Here is a 16,685-nt window from a genome sequence, read left to right as displayed (position 1 = left end):
TGAGATGAACTGGCAAGAAATTGTGAGACAGGCTGAAATATAAAGATGATGTAGAATGAATACAGGAGGAGAAGGGATTGTCTAAAACATATTCCAGTCCTTTTGGGTTTGAATACTCTTCTATGGGATCCTGGATGACAGGACAAAAATGACAAAAATTATCTGATATGTCTGACCTATTTCTGCTCTTTGTTAATGCTGTGTGGTTTCAGTTCCCTCTGCTCCTCCTGAGAATGTCTCTGCTGAAGCCGTGAGCTCAACCCAGATCCTGCTGACCTGGGCAGCAGTTCCTGAGTCTGAGCAGAATGGTCTCATCCTGGGCTACAAGGTATGCAACTGCAGTTTCACACTCGTTTGATTTTTAGTGTATTTCCAGGACGTGATTTTGTATTTGTTATTTGTTATTCACCTGCTGGATATTCTTATTGTTCCAAAGCCAGTTGGAGAAGATAGATGAAGTGTGCTGGCTTTGAAAAGGGTGATTGGTGAATGTAATTTCATTTTATACTGGGTGACAAGGAGGAATCTCCCTCTTTTCAGTCCTCATTCAACAATCTCTTTCCTTCTGTGTATTGTCTACATTTCTCCTGCAGATCCTTTACAAAGCAAAGGATTTGGACTCTGAACCCAAGAGCCAGACAGTGAGGGGGAACCACACCCAGTCAGTGCTGCTCTCAGGCCTGAGGAAATTTGTCCTCTACGAGCTCCAGGTGCTGGCATTCACCCGCATTGGGGATGGGGTGCCCAGCTCCCCAGCAGTGACAGAGAGAACCAAGGATGATGGTGAGTTTAAAGGTTACCAGAATATCCATCTTATTTCATCTGAACTTTTAATGCGGATTTCTTCCAGTGGTGCACGTGTAGGAAACAAATATTTGGATTTTGGGGGGATTCTTTTCTTCCAGCTTTGAACCCAAAGGACGTTGGCTGTACCTGGTAAAACTTGTGACAACATGGGACCTTAACTGCTCTGCCTAGGGTTAGGGTTACACCTAGGGTTAGGGAGGGTTCAGAAAACCACAACACCCAGAGATCCAATGACTCTGCAGCAAAAAATGGAATGCCAAGGGGAGCACTGGAGTGCAACAACTTGACTTCCTAGAGAACATTTTGTTTGGAACCACCACTACCCCTATTCAACTTTAAACACTTGGTCTGGGATTAAGGTTAGGCCTAAGGTTATGTAGGATTCAGAAAACCACAAAGCCCAGACATCCAATGACTCTGTAGCAAGAAAAGAAATGCCAAGGGGAGCACTGGAGTGCAAAAACATGACTCCCTAAACAACATTTTGCTTGGAACCACCACTACCCCCCTATGACACTGAACACTCTGCCTAGGGTTAGGGTTACACCTAGGGTTAGGGTACAGAAAACCAGAAAGCCCAGAGCTCCAATGACTCTACAGCCAAAAAAGGAATACTAAGGGGAGCACAGGAGTGCCACTTCTTTACTCCCTTCACAATTATTTGCCCTGCACCACAAATACCCCCAATGTGACTTTTAATGCTGTAACTAGGGTTAGGGTCACGCCTAGGGTTAGGGTTCAGAAAACCACAAAGCCCAGACATCCAATGACTCTGCAGCTGCAAAATGCATGGGGAACCCAGGACTGTCACAACATGGCTTATATAACTCAGCAGTATCCCCTTGGTCATGGGCTGAGAATCTGGCAAAAGCACAGAAAACCAATGTCCCCTATTTCCTCCTTCCCTGCAGCTAATGAAGAGGAAAAAGACTTCTAATATTGAACTCTGAAGCTTGGTGGAAATAATTTCTATTGAAGACAATTTTAGAGCCCAGTTATAAATTCCTACTGAAGTTCAATCATGCTATTAAAAAAAAAAAGTTCTGCAATTGAAAGCAATAAACAAATCTGGGTCTGACTGGACTGAAGGAAAGAGATGGAATTTGTGACTTCAGTAATCCACTCTCCTTTTTTTTTTTCACCCCAAAAGAATAAGGCATTGACCTTGGAAAATGATCCAACTAGCTTCCTTTTGCAGCTGCCTGCAGCACTTCCCAGGGAGTTCCCAGTGCAGTTGGATGTCCTGAAGGAACCCAAGCAAGCACTCCCTGAACACGCTGGTGGGGTGGAAGTGTTCCTGCTGATGGAATTCTACAGAAATTTGGTTCAATTCTTGAAATATTTTTGGGCTTTGCAGATCCTAAAACTGCTTTTACTTTCATTACATTTTGAGGAATAAATAGGTTGCGATCAGTGTTTGAGGGTTCTGTTTAAGTCTCTCTCATCAAAATATTTTCAAATAATAATGGAGAAAACATTGGTTTACACAAGCAAATTCATTAGGGTAATTTGGTTGGGCTGAAAACACATTCAGACTTCTGGCTTAATAAAACATTTTCCACGCAGTGCAGGGAAGGAAGGAGTGGGAGCATGTGGGGTCAGGAGCAGTGACAACAACTCCCTGACATTTTTTTAGCCTTTTTCTCAGCACACTGCATGTGTATTGACCTGGCTTTTTTTTGAAAGGAAAAATAAGAAAAATTACTGTTAGCAGAACACTGCAGGGAGAAAACAAGCGCTCAGTGAAATGTACATATTAGGCTGTAATGAGAAATACTTAAAATTGTTTGTTTTGGATAACCCCATTACAGCAGTTCCCTCCTTAAGTGCATGTTGGCAAATGAAACAAATTGTTCCTCCATCTCCATACACCTGACATAAATATGTTGTGTCTCCTCTGGGCTCAACTTAATTAAAAGTATCACTAGGAGTAATGCAGGTGGAATTTGTGCTGAAGGGGAAAATTCATGGATGGTAATGTATGAATGAGCATCTCCTCACCTCGTGAACTTGGGCTGGTCAGCACGTCTGTGTTCATGTGCCTCTCACCTTCCTCGGGTTCTCCTGCTCACACCTCAGTGTTTAAGATGCAAATGTAAAGTTAGGAAGCAGTTCAAAGCTGGTGCTGATGGCACAGGGAAGGGATATTGCTCAATTCCAACAGGTGTGAAGTGGATTAAGCTATATAACTCTGTAAAGGCAGCTTGGTGTCTTGCTTCATGGTGTATTCTCAGTTACACCAGTGGTGATGCTGCAGTGAGAAAAATCCTACAGAGCTCAGAGCTCTTGGTACAGTAAAAAACCACTGTAGGGTGCACTGGTCTGTGCTGTGTTTTGTGTCTGAGGGTGCTGGAGGACAGAATGTATATTTATTTACAGAACAAATGTATGTTATGCACACGCACGGGGGCTTCTATTGAAGAGATACACCTTGGGTCACAACTGTGTACGGGCTGAGCAGAAAACCTGTGGTGTCTGTGATGTGAGATGATCTCCCTGATGTGCCATGGGCTGTGTGTTCCCTTGCAGCCCCCGGGCCCCCCGTGAGGCTGGTGTTCCCCGAGGTGAGGCTCACGTCCGTCCGCATCGTCTGGCAGCCCCCGGAGGAGCCCAACGGAATCATCCTGGGTAAGACGGGAGTGAAGGGATGGAGGTCAGAGCAAGCGACAGCTGTTGGGTTCTCCTTTGCCTTGCACGTAAGCAAAGCTCTGGCTGAAGAAAAGAAAACGTGTTGCTGTCAGTCGAGGGGGCTGTGGTGGGGGGACAAGTCTGCTGTGGGTCTTCCTGAGCCAGAATTTGGTGTTGGTCAAGGACCTGTGTCTGAGTGTCATCTCTCTTCCCATCTGCATTTGGCTAACCTGTTTGGCTGACTGTTGGGAAAACTGCCTGGAGACCTGGATTTTCCCCACCTTTGCCAGACATGCCCAAGGTTTCAGTTTTATTTGTGCTTCTGTTTTATTGCTTCCTTCAGATAATATGTCTGACAGGTCATGAGGAGTTAAATCCTATTTGGCCTTTCATCAAGGAAAAGAGAGGCAGCAAGGCATGACAGGAATTTGTGGAAAACCTTCTCACCTTCCTGCTCTCATAACTCTTGGGTTGCCTTTGCAGTATGTGCACCAGCCACTGTTGCACTTAAAATGTGAAGACTTTTACAATGTAAGAATCCATTCCTGCCTCTAAAATTAACGTAGCTCATAGTTACCAAGCAATTTAGTGTTTGCTGCTGCTGCTGAACACATTTTACAGTAGTTCTGGCTGGTGAGCAAAGATTTGTGTCTCAATTCTGAGAACAGAAGCAAAAGCTTTTGTTTTTATCTAGTACTCAGTCTGCCAGGCCTTTCTGCTTCTTATTTCACTGCCATCGTTCAGGCTCATGTGTAGCCTTTCAGCAATATTCCCTAAAGCCTTCCTTGCTGGCTGGAGGGTGCCTGCTTCAAATGCTCCTGCAGAGATGGCCTTGCTTTAAATATAGAACTCATCCTGCATTGCACTTAAATCTTGAGTCAAGAACTCAGTGTTTGCTCAAGTGTGTAGTTTACCAAAGTGATCCTGGCATCTGAAGACACAAGGCAAACAGCATCCAAAGGCAGACACTGCAGGATTTTCTGAGCACGAGGAGGAGCCTGTGTGAAGCTTGGCAGTGGTGAGCTGCCAGAGATGGATCCATGCAGGGTTTCTCTACAGCTCAAGGAAGCTTGGCTTCCAGGTTGTCTTGTGGGTTTGATTTGTTGCCTTTTTTTAAGGAACTGTGTGTCCTAATACTTGCTCTCAGCAGAGATTGAGATTTGAGTCACAGGATGTGGTTAAGGAGAAAAAAAAATCATTTGATAGGAATGATGAGAAAGAAGAAAAGACATTTTGCTCCCCCAACTGTGTTCCAACCTCTCACGTTGCTGCACTTTGTCGGCCTCATTTGCTGGAGTTGCTGCAAGATCAGGGGAGTGAGAATTCTCCTTTATTTTGTCTTTGCAGACTGCTTTGTGCAGTGCATCCCCTCCTCAGCTGATTCTTGCTGATTGCCATTATGATGATGATAAAATCATACAAGTGACAGCGTTGGAAGGAAAGGGAAAAGCTTGTCCCTTAAAGAATCTTTGGCATGTTTAGTGTAGGCTGTTGTTTCCAATGTCTTTCACAGCCCATGCCCAGTAAGACATCCCAGGATAGTTCACACAGTCCTTGCCTGCTCTGATGGTGTAACTGGATCAGCTCATGTCCCACTGCTCATTCCTGCCCTTTCCCACAGTACACTTCCCGGTCAGCCAGTCCTCCTTTCACAAGAACATTAAGCTTTTTCTCTTTAAGTGTGATAATTTGCAGGTGCCTTTATTGAATTTCATCTCACTGATTCCAGACCATCTCTCTTCATTACCCAGATCTCTTTAAACGACACTCGTGTCCTCTAAAGTGTGCACAGCTTGGTTTCATTTTTCGAGTTTGAAAGCAGATTGGCAATTCCATCAGCCAGATCATTAATGAAAGTATTAAACAGGACCAGACTCATTCATGAAGTCTCATGAGAGCTTACTTACTATGTCCTCCCAGGTTGTTAGCAAATCATTGATAATAGCATTTTACTTTTTTTTTTTTTTTTTTTTTAGTGTTCATCTCAAAATGTGTGTGGTGTTTTTCTTAGGTTCTATTATTGTATTTGCTTTTGGTGAGACTGTGTGCAACCATATTAAAGCCTAACTCAAAGTCAGTGTGGTTCATATCTACTCTTCCCACCTGGCCAATTACACTGTCAAAATGGAAAACAGATTATTTGATATTTATTATTTGCTCCAATCAAACAAATATTGGCTGTTCCTTGGCACATTATTATCCTCATGGATGCTTGTATATTGACTCATATTTTTTTCCAGGTTTTTTCTGTTTATTGAACTTTAGTTTTATTTGTCCATAATTCCATTAGTCGGTCTCGCCTTCTTTTAAAAGATGGTGTACTCTGTTTGCCCTTTTGTAATGTTCTGGGATGTCACCTGTCATCCACAAGTCCTAGAAGAGAATGGCTAATTATTCAGAGATGGCTCCATCTCTGCAGGGCAAATTTCATCAGGCCTTTCTGACTTGATTACATCCAGCTTAACTAAATATTCGTTAACCTGTTCTCTATTCCAGCCTGCATCCCTACTTACATTGTTGTCACTTTTAATTTGTGCACAGTATCTTGTCAGCACCAACTTCTTGTTGTGTGTGAAAATGCAGCAATGCAGGTATCAGCCTTCCTTCCCTTTCTGCCCCATCTGTGTTGGGCTCATTTTTTTTTCCTGCTGGTTGACCTGTCCTCCTCCTCTCCCTCAGATTTCTAATGTATTTCTGAAATCTTTCTCATTGCCTTTGCTGCCCTTCAGGTGATAACTCACTTTGCTCTTTGGCCATTCTGATTTTGTCCTTATGTGCCTGTGCTGTCTATTTATACACTCCCTTAGACCTGTGTCCTGTTTCAACTTTTTGTCTGATTCACTTTTGATTTTCAGGTCATTAGTGAGCTCTGAATGCAAACATATTGGCCTCTTAACATCTTTTGTCTGCATTGGGATAGTTGTACCAATTTTTTTGTCTCTTAAAATGGTCAGCTAACCTGAATTCCTTTTTCTCTTAGAATTCCATCCCAGGGAGATGTTACCTGCCAGTACCCCCATCCACCTCTTTGAAGTCCATTGTCTTTATTCAACAGTTCTCACTTTTCTTTTCTCAATTGTAGAAATACTGAGGTTCCTGGAGGAAGTAGTTAGCTGCCAAAGAGAGAAAAAGGGAAAATTGCTCATGCTGGGTACTTCTGTGATCTTTCCTAAGAAGTGAGCTGTGCCTCAAAAATAGATAAAAAACAACGTGTAGTGTTCTAAGGAAAGGTTGCAAATTTGTGGAGTTTAGATTTTTTTTTTCTGTGCACTTTTTACATCTCATTACTGTAATGAACCTCCAAAACACCACTGCAACCCCTCGGTCAACTGCACCAAAGTGGAGTCATTGGGAAAAATAAGTGAATGTAATTTTGTGCACTGCCCTTCTATTCACTCATGGGGCTCAAAAGAAAAACCACTTGCTTTGCAAGAGCAACTTCTATTCAGAGCCTTTGAACTAATGTTCCTGCTCTGCCTGCCTTGTCCTCCGAGCATACACACACCTTTGCAGCTAACATTTTTGTAATCTATATAAAAACATGTTCTAGCATTTCAGAGAGAGATTAGCAGGATGAAATACTGGCAGGCACCAAGAGGGAAAACCACTTGTTTGTTTGTTTAAATATTTTACTGTGCAAGACTGCGAGATATTTCCCTTTTTCCTTCTGGGAATGTTATGCCAACCATCTGAGGCTTCACTCTGTCTTCCTCTCTGCACTCAGTTCAGCCAGCACCCACATAGTTCCCTCAAATACTATTAAAGATAAATGAGGCATTAATGTGCATTTGTGCACTTCAAGTTATGAGCTCCCCCTGAAAACGAGAGCTTAACCCACATCCTCCCCAGCCCTGGTTAGTATTCCTCACGGTATCCTCGTATTTAGCATTTACCTGGAGCTTAGTGCAAAAAAAAAAAAAAAGTGTAAGAACTCCACCGAGAATTAGAACCAAAATTGGATGTAATCCATGTTTGCAAATTCCTATTTTGATCCCGGGCTGCATTTGCACACCCGCTGGCCCTAAAACAGATAAGCAGGAAAATCAACAAACCGGATTGCTGCTCCGCGCTATCGCTCGGCTCTCCCCGAGTCCTGTGACAAATTAATAAGTGTTTGTATCTCTGCTGCACCGTGGCCTGCACCAACAGGTGCTGTCACTTCTTGAAGGGCTTTGTATGGTGATGAGCTTGAAAGCTTTTTGATATTCATGGGGTGTTGCCCCCCTCCTCCTGCCTGTTTGCTTTAGGGAATCCAGCGGTGACCCAGCGTTTAACAGGCAGCTGCCATTTATTGAGTTTGGGAAATGTGTAGCTCGTGGAACTGCTTGCACTTGTGCAAAAAAATGCTCAAACAGATGCTAAAGTGAAAAATAAGCCTCGTTTCAATGAATAACTCCTGAAAGCAATGAAAACTCCTGAAAGCAATGAAAACTCCTGAAGACCTGATCTTCCAGAAGGGTTTTTTAAATGCTGTTTTGGCCTGATGAGTGGCAGCACTCCCAGTAGCAGAAGAGATTTGGGATCTAATGCTATATGGCAGAAAAGTTAAGAAAATAATATGAATTCCTATTGACCATCCAGATATTTCACACTCTGTAAGATATTCCTTTCCCAAAAAAGTTTGCTCCAATCACCTTTTAAAGGTTTTACTTTCATTCATAACCTTTGATTTTTTAAATTTTTTTTCTCCTAAGATATCTGCAACATCTTCTTGTCATAATCTAGTAAGGAAAGGAAGCTGCTCATTCCTCCACTGCAGCAATTGCCTGTTATAGCCCTCAAGCATACATTAATTTCTCTTTGAACACTTTCCATTTACCTCTATTGATTTGCCTCGTTTGATTTCACTTAACATTTCCTTTCTTCTCCTATCCCTTCTTGCTGAAATTCATCAACTTAATAATTTTATCTTTTTGATCTTGCATTAGCCCTAGTTATTATCCAAGCTGTAGTTTAAGTACTGAGTCTTCTGTGCCACTCAGAAAAAATAAAAGTAACGTTTTTTATGCCAGTCTGGATCCTCATTGTCCCAAACTCTCTAGCAGGAGATTCAGGGGGTCAGAATGAAGTACTGGATGTCCCTCAGGTGAGTTGTAGGTAGCAATAAAAGTGAGCTGAGTTCAAGTGTAGAGCTTGGGTATTTGCCTTGGAATTAGACCTATGGAGGTGTTGAGTTGCTTAGGAAATCTGTTAAGGTGATGGCTCTGGGTGTGTAAATTCAGGAAAACAGGTATTTCCTCAGATTTTGACCCAACACAGTGGATGTGGCAGGGGACAGTGAGAGCTGGTGCTGTTTTTCACAGGGATGCAAAGAAAGGGAGTTTGCAGAGCCTGTCACAGAGACAGGCTGTGACAAGTGATTTCCTCTTTCTCACAGCTAAATTAATTTTTTCGGTAGCCACAGACCCACTCTTGTGTAAGATATTGTAATGGCCTAGATATGTATGTGTTCCTTTGCCTAATCTGGTTGTGTTTGTAATTGCTTTCCAGCGTGAGTGCCACCATTTAGCAGTAAATAGTTATCTTTCTATTCCCCCTTACATTTTAACTGCACTTCGTATTTTACAAAGGTTTAGAAAAGAGAGGAAATTACTCAACAAGGATATGTCCCAGATATCATACTTATCTTTTAATAACTAGATAAATCAACTTTTCCGTTCTTTTAATGTTCTCTGTTTCCCTCCAGGTCTTATTCCTTACGTCTTATGTCCCTTTATCAAGCTTCTTTAGCCATCTTAGTTGCTTATTCCTTCATCTTTCCTGCTTCTGTAAAAATTTCCCCAGTGCTTTTCTTTGACTGTTTCTCCTCCTTGTTAAGATCCTGCACTGGGGTTTTCACTCCCACATTCTTCACATCAGTATAAACAAAAAAGATCATATATATCAGTTCCTTCTCCCCATTGCTCTCTGTCTTTCTGTGGACTTTTTTAAAAAGGATCAAAATATTGCAGCATTAAAGGTACAGAAATACTTTGTTAAAATATATTGGACCAGTAATGGAAGAACTAGTCCCATGGATAAAAGGAGATAATTTGCAGGTGAAATAATGAAATGTTGAAAGTGTAAGACCCCAAGACTTTGCTGGGATCTAAGCACACTCAGGAGCACTGAAAAATCAGGAGAACTTTTAAATTTATTAGTATAGAAGAGAACAGACTATTCCAGTTGGAAGGCACCTATAACAATAAAAAATATAAAATAATATAAATATAAATATATAAATATATAAATATAAATAATAAAGTCCAGCTCCCTGACCAGTTCAGTGCTGACCAAGTTACAGCATTATTAAGGGCTTCATCTGAATGGTTTTTAAACACAGACAGGCTTGGGGCATTGCCCACTTCTCCAGGAAGGCAGTTCCAGGGTTTGACCACCCTCTCTGTAAATAAATTCTTCCTCATGTCCAGTCTGAACCTTGGCTGAAGCGTTTTTTAACCATTCCCACGTGTCCTATCAGTCCCAGGGAGATCATAGAACCCAGGTAATTTGGGTTAGCAGCAATATTTGAAAGCCATCTGGTCCAACCCCCCTGCCATGGGCAGGGACATTCTCAACCAAAAATGGTTGTTCTGAGCCATGTCCAAACTGACCTTGAATATTTCCAAGGATGGGACAGCCACCACCTCTCTGCACCAGTGTTTAACACTCTAATAGATCAGCATCTCCCTCTCCACATCCCCTCCCCAGGGAGCTGCAGAGAACAGTGAGGTCACCCCTCAGCCTTCAGATTAGACAATCCCAAAGTCCTCAGGGACTCCTCATAGGACATTATTCCCAGCCTTTGAGGAAATCTAAAGCTATCCACCCAGCTGTGGAAATGTTCCTGTAGGAATAATCCAACCACAGCCTGGGGGAGATGGAGCTGAAGCCACAGGTACTCAGAAGAGCCGGGTCACTCCCTGAGGTGTTGCTGCAAATTGTTCCATGTGAAGCAGCCATGACTGTCCCCAAGCAGCTGCCAGAGGAGAAAGGACAAGGAAACCCTGGTGCATTATCAGTGGCACTGTGAGAGTCAGCACAACAAAATTAATACCATCTGTATCCCAATTAAATTCCACTGTTTGTGGCAGAGTGCTCCACACACGAGTGGCATCGATTGCAGGGACTGCAGGAACTCCTGGCCCTTTCTATGAGTGGCAATGTGGCAATTGTGGCATATTCACAGTGGGAAATAAATGTCATTGGGTTTTCTCTAATAACCATAGGTAAGATCAGCCCCTCACATTTCGTGCACTGACCTCCCAGAATGAACCATGCCAGGTTTGACTCCCCTTGGTTTTGTAACAGCCAAGATGTGGTGGGAGTTCAAACTCTAGCTGGGATATTAATTCCATGAGAAAGAGATGGCTCAGGTGCTGCAGACCTCTTTTGTCATTTGGAGGATGAGCAGAGGGTTGGCAGAACTGTGCCATGACTGTTTTGTTTTCAGCTGGTTTGATTTGGATTTGTTGGCTGCACTCTGCCCTGTGTAACTCCATGGAGCATTTAATCATACATTCAGCTCGGGCAATAAAACCCCACATCAGTTCTGCTATTAATTGATTTTGGAAGTCAGCTGCTGGACTGGAAGTTACCATTGAGCTCCAGAAGTGAGAGCCTGATTGAATTGCTAGGTTTACAGAATGGATTTGAACATTTGGCAGACCCTCTTTGGGGGACAGTTGTCGCTAGTGGTGCGTAAGAACCCTGGAAGCCCTCCTTGCACAGTGGAATCATTAATAACCCAGGCTAAACTGTGAGCTCCTGATTGTCAGGCAGGGTGGAAGGGGGGTTATCACTTACAGGCATCAGCAAAATTGATTATTGAGACCTGCACGGATGAAGCAGGACCACAGAGCTTGCAGGCTCCTTCCTCGGGCTCTGAGCAAGGGCAGGGATGCTGAATGACAGAGGGGTGGCTTTATTGGCAGTCACTGCTGAGGGAAAAGCATGTGCAGAAAGGAGGAGCAAGCTCTGACTGGAGCTGTGTGAAGGCTGCATGGTTTGGGCAATCCAGCTGCTGGAGCTGCAGCTGAAGAACCTTGAATTTGAGCCAGTGCTGAAACTGGGAGAGGGCAGAACAAGCTGTGAGCATGTGTTGGAAAGCTGAAACTGGAGCGTTGCCTTGAACCACCTCAGTCAGGTGAGACATTGCACCAACTCTGTTCCTTTGCTTTCCAAAAAGGTACCAGTATGCCCAGGAAAGATTAGAGTGGTTTTGCATCTTGTTGGTCTAGGAAAGATTAAGGTGGTTTTGCATCTTGTTGGCCTAAAGGATGGAAAGTGAGCTGGGTTTCATGGCAGTTGTATCCAGCAGAGCCTGGTGTGTGAGTGATTTCCTTTGTAAGGTGTGTGGCATCTGCCAAAAAGCAGAGCTTTAGAACACCAAAGGCAGTAAATTACTTTTCTCCCGACTTCAGATATGCATGTAATTAGGATAAGCTAATAGTGCTGGTGCTCTTTTGTCCCTGCTAGAGAAGGCAGCTGAGCCTTTCCCCTCTCTGCTTGCAGGGTACCAGGTCGCCTACCGCCTGGCCAGCAGCAGCCCCAACAAGTTCACCACGGTGGAGGTTGGCTCCACAGTCCGGCAGTTCACGGCTACAGACCTGAGCCCAGAGTCAGCCTACATCTTCAGGACATCTGCCAAGACCAGGCAGGGCTGGGGGGAGCCTCTGGAAGCCACGGTGATCACCACTGAGAAACGAGGTAATGTTTGCAAGCCATGGGTTCAGGGAATTTCTGTGCCTGCCCTGGAGCCTGCGCTGCACTTAGGGGGATTTTAATAGCAGGCTGCACCTCCTCCTTCTCACCCCATAAACCTGCCCCAATCCATAGCAACATCATGATTTGAGAAAGCAAGGCAGACTTTTATGAGACACAGTTCTTCTAACCTGCCAGGCTGTTGGAATTGATTTTTCCATCAGCTGCTATATTGGCCATATGCAGCCTCCTTTTGCAGTCAGATGGTTTTTTTGGTTTTTTTTTCAGCTCTCTCGTTTTCTAGAAAGATTGCAATCTTAAGAAAGTAAGTGATGGATGAATTATATTGATTAGGGAACGCAAAATGAGAGGCAGTGGTGTTGCAGAATTTCTCCACGGCTCCTCCATTGTGCCTCAGCCCTGGCCTAATGTGTTTGTAATTACTCTGGCCTTTCACTGCCACACGCTCGAGCAGAGCCTTTGCATCTGGATTGCCCAGACTTTTTCTGCTTCTTGCATCAACCATTAAATGGTTGTTTGCATCTTCACTCTCCAGACAAATTCTGTTCTGAAGGGAATCTAGAAGGTGGCATTTATATGTGTGTGTGGATGAAACCAGATGCTTTGATACCAAATGTACCAAAATGTGAAAGACATGTAAGGTATTACAGAATCTGCTCTGCATCACTGCTTGTTTTAAATGCTTTGGCTCAAGGAACTGCTCATTCCTCCAGTTTTAGAACTGATCTGTAGAGCTTCAGTTAAAAAATTTGCATTTCCTACTTGTGCATGAAAATTTTAATTTTTTTTTAAATTCAGAGCTAAAAGAGGATATGTTGGTGAATATGTTGGTGGAGAAAAAGAGTGTAGGGTTTTTTTTTTTTTTGGTCTTGCACATAGGCCATGTTCCACTGCAAAGGATGTACCTGGTCTCTTAAGCTGGCAAAATCAAAACAAGCCAGGGTAACTCTACCAGCAGCACTGAGTTTTGTGCCATGTGATGTCTGGATACTGATATTTTAAAAGTAAAATTCTCCCTCAAAAACTAGAACCATATAACTCCCGTGCCTCATAAAAGTTACAGTTCAGAGAGGGGCACACTCCAGCAGGCCACAGGCCAGACCTCCACAGACATCTTCCAGCTCTTGTTAGAACTTCTCCATTTGCCTGTGGGTCTGCTCTTGTTCTAGCCCGAGTTATGCACTATAATGCAACCAATGACATTTGCTTTAAATTCCTAAAATGTGCCTGATAAGCAATAATTTGTTTGAAGTCCTTTCTATACCTTGCACATCATTTATTGCAAGAGTAAGAATTTCCCATTTTATTTGCCAACAATGTCTTCCTTTTTATTTTTCTTTAACACTTCTAAGAAGAGAGGAAGTTGATGTTCAGCTACCAACAGCAAGAGCCTGTGAGGTGCATTTCAGCTACTCCTGGCCTGTTTGGTTGGGTTTAAAATTCCCTCTGGCAAAGCTCTGCAGGTCGTGTGCAGCCTTCCCAGTGCATAACAGTGCAGTCCTCAGAGAAGGAACCTCTGGAGATGTATTAGGAAATTGGAAGTGCCTTTGCTAAAGATACTGTCCATCAAAGAGATTTATCATCTCAAGGTTTCTCCCACCCCTGTCTGATTGCTGTCAAAGGGGAGGTTCAAAGCCTGACATGTGGAGGCTTCAAAAAAGAACCCACCATGTCAAAAAATGTGAATTCTCAAAGCTCAGAGCCTCTCCTGCTCAATAAAATGTGCTGAGATTCCCCAGACTGTGCACAAGGATGCACAATAGCTCAAGACTGAGCTCCCAGCTCCACTGTGGGAACAATGACCTCTTGTTGCTATCAGTGCTTTATGGTTATCTTGAGTACCCAAATCGCAGTGTAACATTTCTCTTTTTGATGGACAGCTCTGCTGGGTCTCTATGTGCTTTGGAACCACAGGTTTACTGATCTCATTTAAAGTGTAAGGACAACAATGTGTTTTCCCACATCAGCAAGAATTATAAAAGGGGATGATAAAGAATTTTATCCAGTGCAGCTATTTTGATAACAAGAAATTAACCTGAAATGTGTATACATGACAATAAATACTCTAGAATAAAAGATATTTAATTCCTGTTAATTAAGATGTATTTAATATCCTCATAGTCCTTGATACCAGGATTGACAGACAGAAAAATTCTCTTGAAAATTAGCAAAATTGGTCACTCCTGCCCTTGTGAATTCCTTGGTTAATCCCAGTAAAAATCTTTACATTTTGCAGTGATGCCTGTGATTTATAGATCCCAAGTTATATTGTGGCTGTATTCTCCAGAGCCTCTGCTGCAGTGCTTTGAATCTCCACTTCAGAATAGTCAACACCAGTGATCAGGGCAGAACTGAGTCAAAAAATGTAAATGTAGCAAGGAATTAAAAGTAGTCTATAGAGTCATGTGGCCTGGCCTGCACTGCCAGTCTCACCTTAGCATTTGCTTGTGGCTAAACTCCCATAAATAAACTCTTTATACTAATAGGTTTGTACAAACAGTCAGGGAGTATATCCTGCAACACGGGAGATTTTAAGATCTCCCATTAGCGGCAGAAGGAAACCCAATCAGGGGAGACTGACTGCAAGATCTGACCTGCCCAAAAGTGCAGAGCTTATCAGAAGAATGTATAAAATCCCTGCATGCCTCTGCCTCCCTGGCATGGAATAACCCCACGTCCCTGTCTCTGCCTGTCAGTGTAAGGCACTGACCTTTCGTGTCGTGCTGCTGCTCGCAGGCTGCTGGCACCCAGGGCTTCCTCCAGCTAATAGCTTACAAGGCTTTGGGCACTGATGTCAGCGAGAGCAGGCTGCAGAGAAATGCCAAAACACACAGGAAATGGTTTTAGGGGATGGCAGGGAAATGAAACACTGGCCGTACGGAGCTGTGAGGAATCAGGCAGGCTGAGGTGTGTTTATGGAAACAAGTGCTGATGAAGTTGAATTGAATTGCTTCTCAAAAGCAAGTCACTGCGGTGTCTCCAATCAATTTCTGCTTTATTACATGCCACACATTTTAATCAGAATCAATAATCTTCATGATAAACAATTAAACAATTATTCCTCACTCTATAGAGTTTCTCTATTGAAATCGATGGAGTGCGGAGATGCGGTGACGGGAAAGGAGATGTGTAATGAAACAGTTGGGGGCTGGCATGCTCACACCTGCATTGCCATTCCCTGCTCATCCCAGAGCTGTGAGGGTAATTACTCTGGAGAGAGCTCCCTCAGCACTGCCTGGTTTGACTTTACAGGTTCAAGGTTAGTGGGTGTGAAGGGAAGGGTTGGGGAGCTCTGGAAGGGACCTGCACCGGGTGCTCCAGCCCCAGCTCTGTGCTGGTTCCAGGCTGGGGTTTGGAAACAGCAGCACCAGGAGCTCATGATGCCTCCTGGTTCCTTGCCTGGTGCAGGAATTCAGCATCGGCTGTGTGTGCTTGGGCTCTGCCACACAACAGCCTGTTCCAGCTCTCCCCTTCCTCGTGCCTCAGCTGGGGGAAGAGGATCCTGCATAGCACAGACAGAACAGAGTTCTTGGTACCAACAGGTTAAAAAGTGAGCCAATTTACACACAGATTCTGTCAAAAGACCAGTTGCAGAAGCACAGCTGAGTTTCATTAAAGATTGCCTTGCTTTGCTTGGCTGCCAGTCCTGATGATTCTTCTTTAACCTGCTGGGTCAAGACCCCCCCAAAGTTCGAGGTCCAGTGTGAGGAAAGTTTATATCCTATGGTGACCTTCGATGCAGGGAGATAAGAATCAATTTTACTGCTCCTCCTTGCAGCAGAAGGTTAAGGAATGGGATGGTTGTATACTTCATGTGGCAAATCCAAAAATTCAATGCCCTGTGGCTTTACCACTGTGAAAATCTGACCAGGCTGTCACATTTTACATTGCTGTGAATCTCCTCTCGAAGCAGCTGAATTATGTTTGATTGCAGAACGACCAGCCCCTCCCAGGCAGGTGATGACCCCCCAGGCTGATGTGTCCTCCCGGAGCCTGGTGCTGACGTGGGTCCCTGGCAGTGATGGATCCTCTCCAATCCGATATTTCACCGTCCAAGTGCGGGAGCTGCCACACGGGGACTGGCAAACCTACTCCTCGTCCATCAGCCACGAGGCCACATCCTGCACTATCGAAAGGTACCCCGTGGTCCCGGGCTAGCACAGAAATTCTGTTCTTTCCCACTGGTTAGGAAACCAAAACAAGCGTCACTCAGCTTCACGTTCTTTTTGGGGGAGAGAGGTTAAGTGAGGCCGCTGCTCCCATTTTAGAGGTAGTGTTATGAACAGCAGTTGAGAGATTTGCTGAAGGTCATGCAATAAATCTAATTAAAGTTGGACTGCAGTGCATCTTTTTGAAGCCTTTCCTGGAAGCTCACCACCACAGATAACACTACTCAGGCTAAATCATATGTAGCTACACAGTGCTCTGTAAAATACAACTAGTTAAAAATCCTTTCAGCAGTGACTGATGTTAAAATCCACTCTGAATGCTGCATTGCAATTATCTCTATATAAGCTTTTCCAGATGAAATGAGAACCATTTTTATC

The 16,685-nt window shown here is 43.7% G+C and overlaps 1 protein-coding gene across 1 annotated transcript in view; it reads left to right on the top strand.

Annotated features, from left to right (window-relative positions):
* Positions 1–16,685, top strand: part of SDK1 (sidekick cell adhesion molecule 1) — a 389,602-nt gene that overhangs the window by 312,002 nt on the left and 60,915 nt on the right. The window contains exons 26-30 of the mRNA XM_014870500.2: positions 213–328; positions 594–783; positions 3,337–3,435; positions 11,929–12,123; positions 16,073–16,274. Of these exons, the coding sequence (XP_014725986.2) occupies positions 213–328; positions 594–783; positions 3,337–3,435; positions 11,929–12,123; positions 16,073–16,274 (802 nt within the window). The remainder of the gene's footprint in view (positions 1–212; positions 329–593; positions 784–3,336; positions 3,436–11,928; positions 12,124–16,072; positions 16,275–16,685) is intronic.

The sequence above is a fragment of the Sturnus vulgaris genome, chromosome 16 (genome assembly GCF_052056855.1).
Source record: "Sturnus vulgaris isolate bStuVul1 chromosome 16, bStuVul1.hap1, whole genome shotgun sequence".
NCBI classification, from domain to species: Eukaryota; Metazoa; Chordata; class Aves; order Passeriformes; family Sturnidae; genus Sturnus; species Sturnus vulgaris.
The sequence above is the reverse complement of the archived record's forward strand: the minus strand, read 5'-3'. Positions and strand labels throughout refer to the sequence as shown.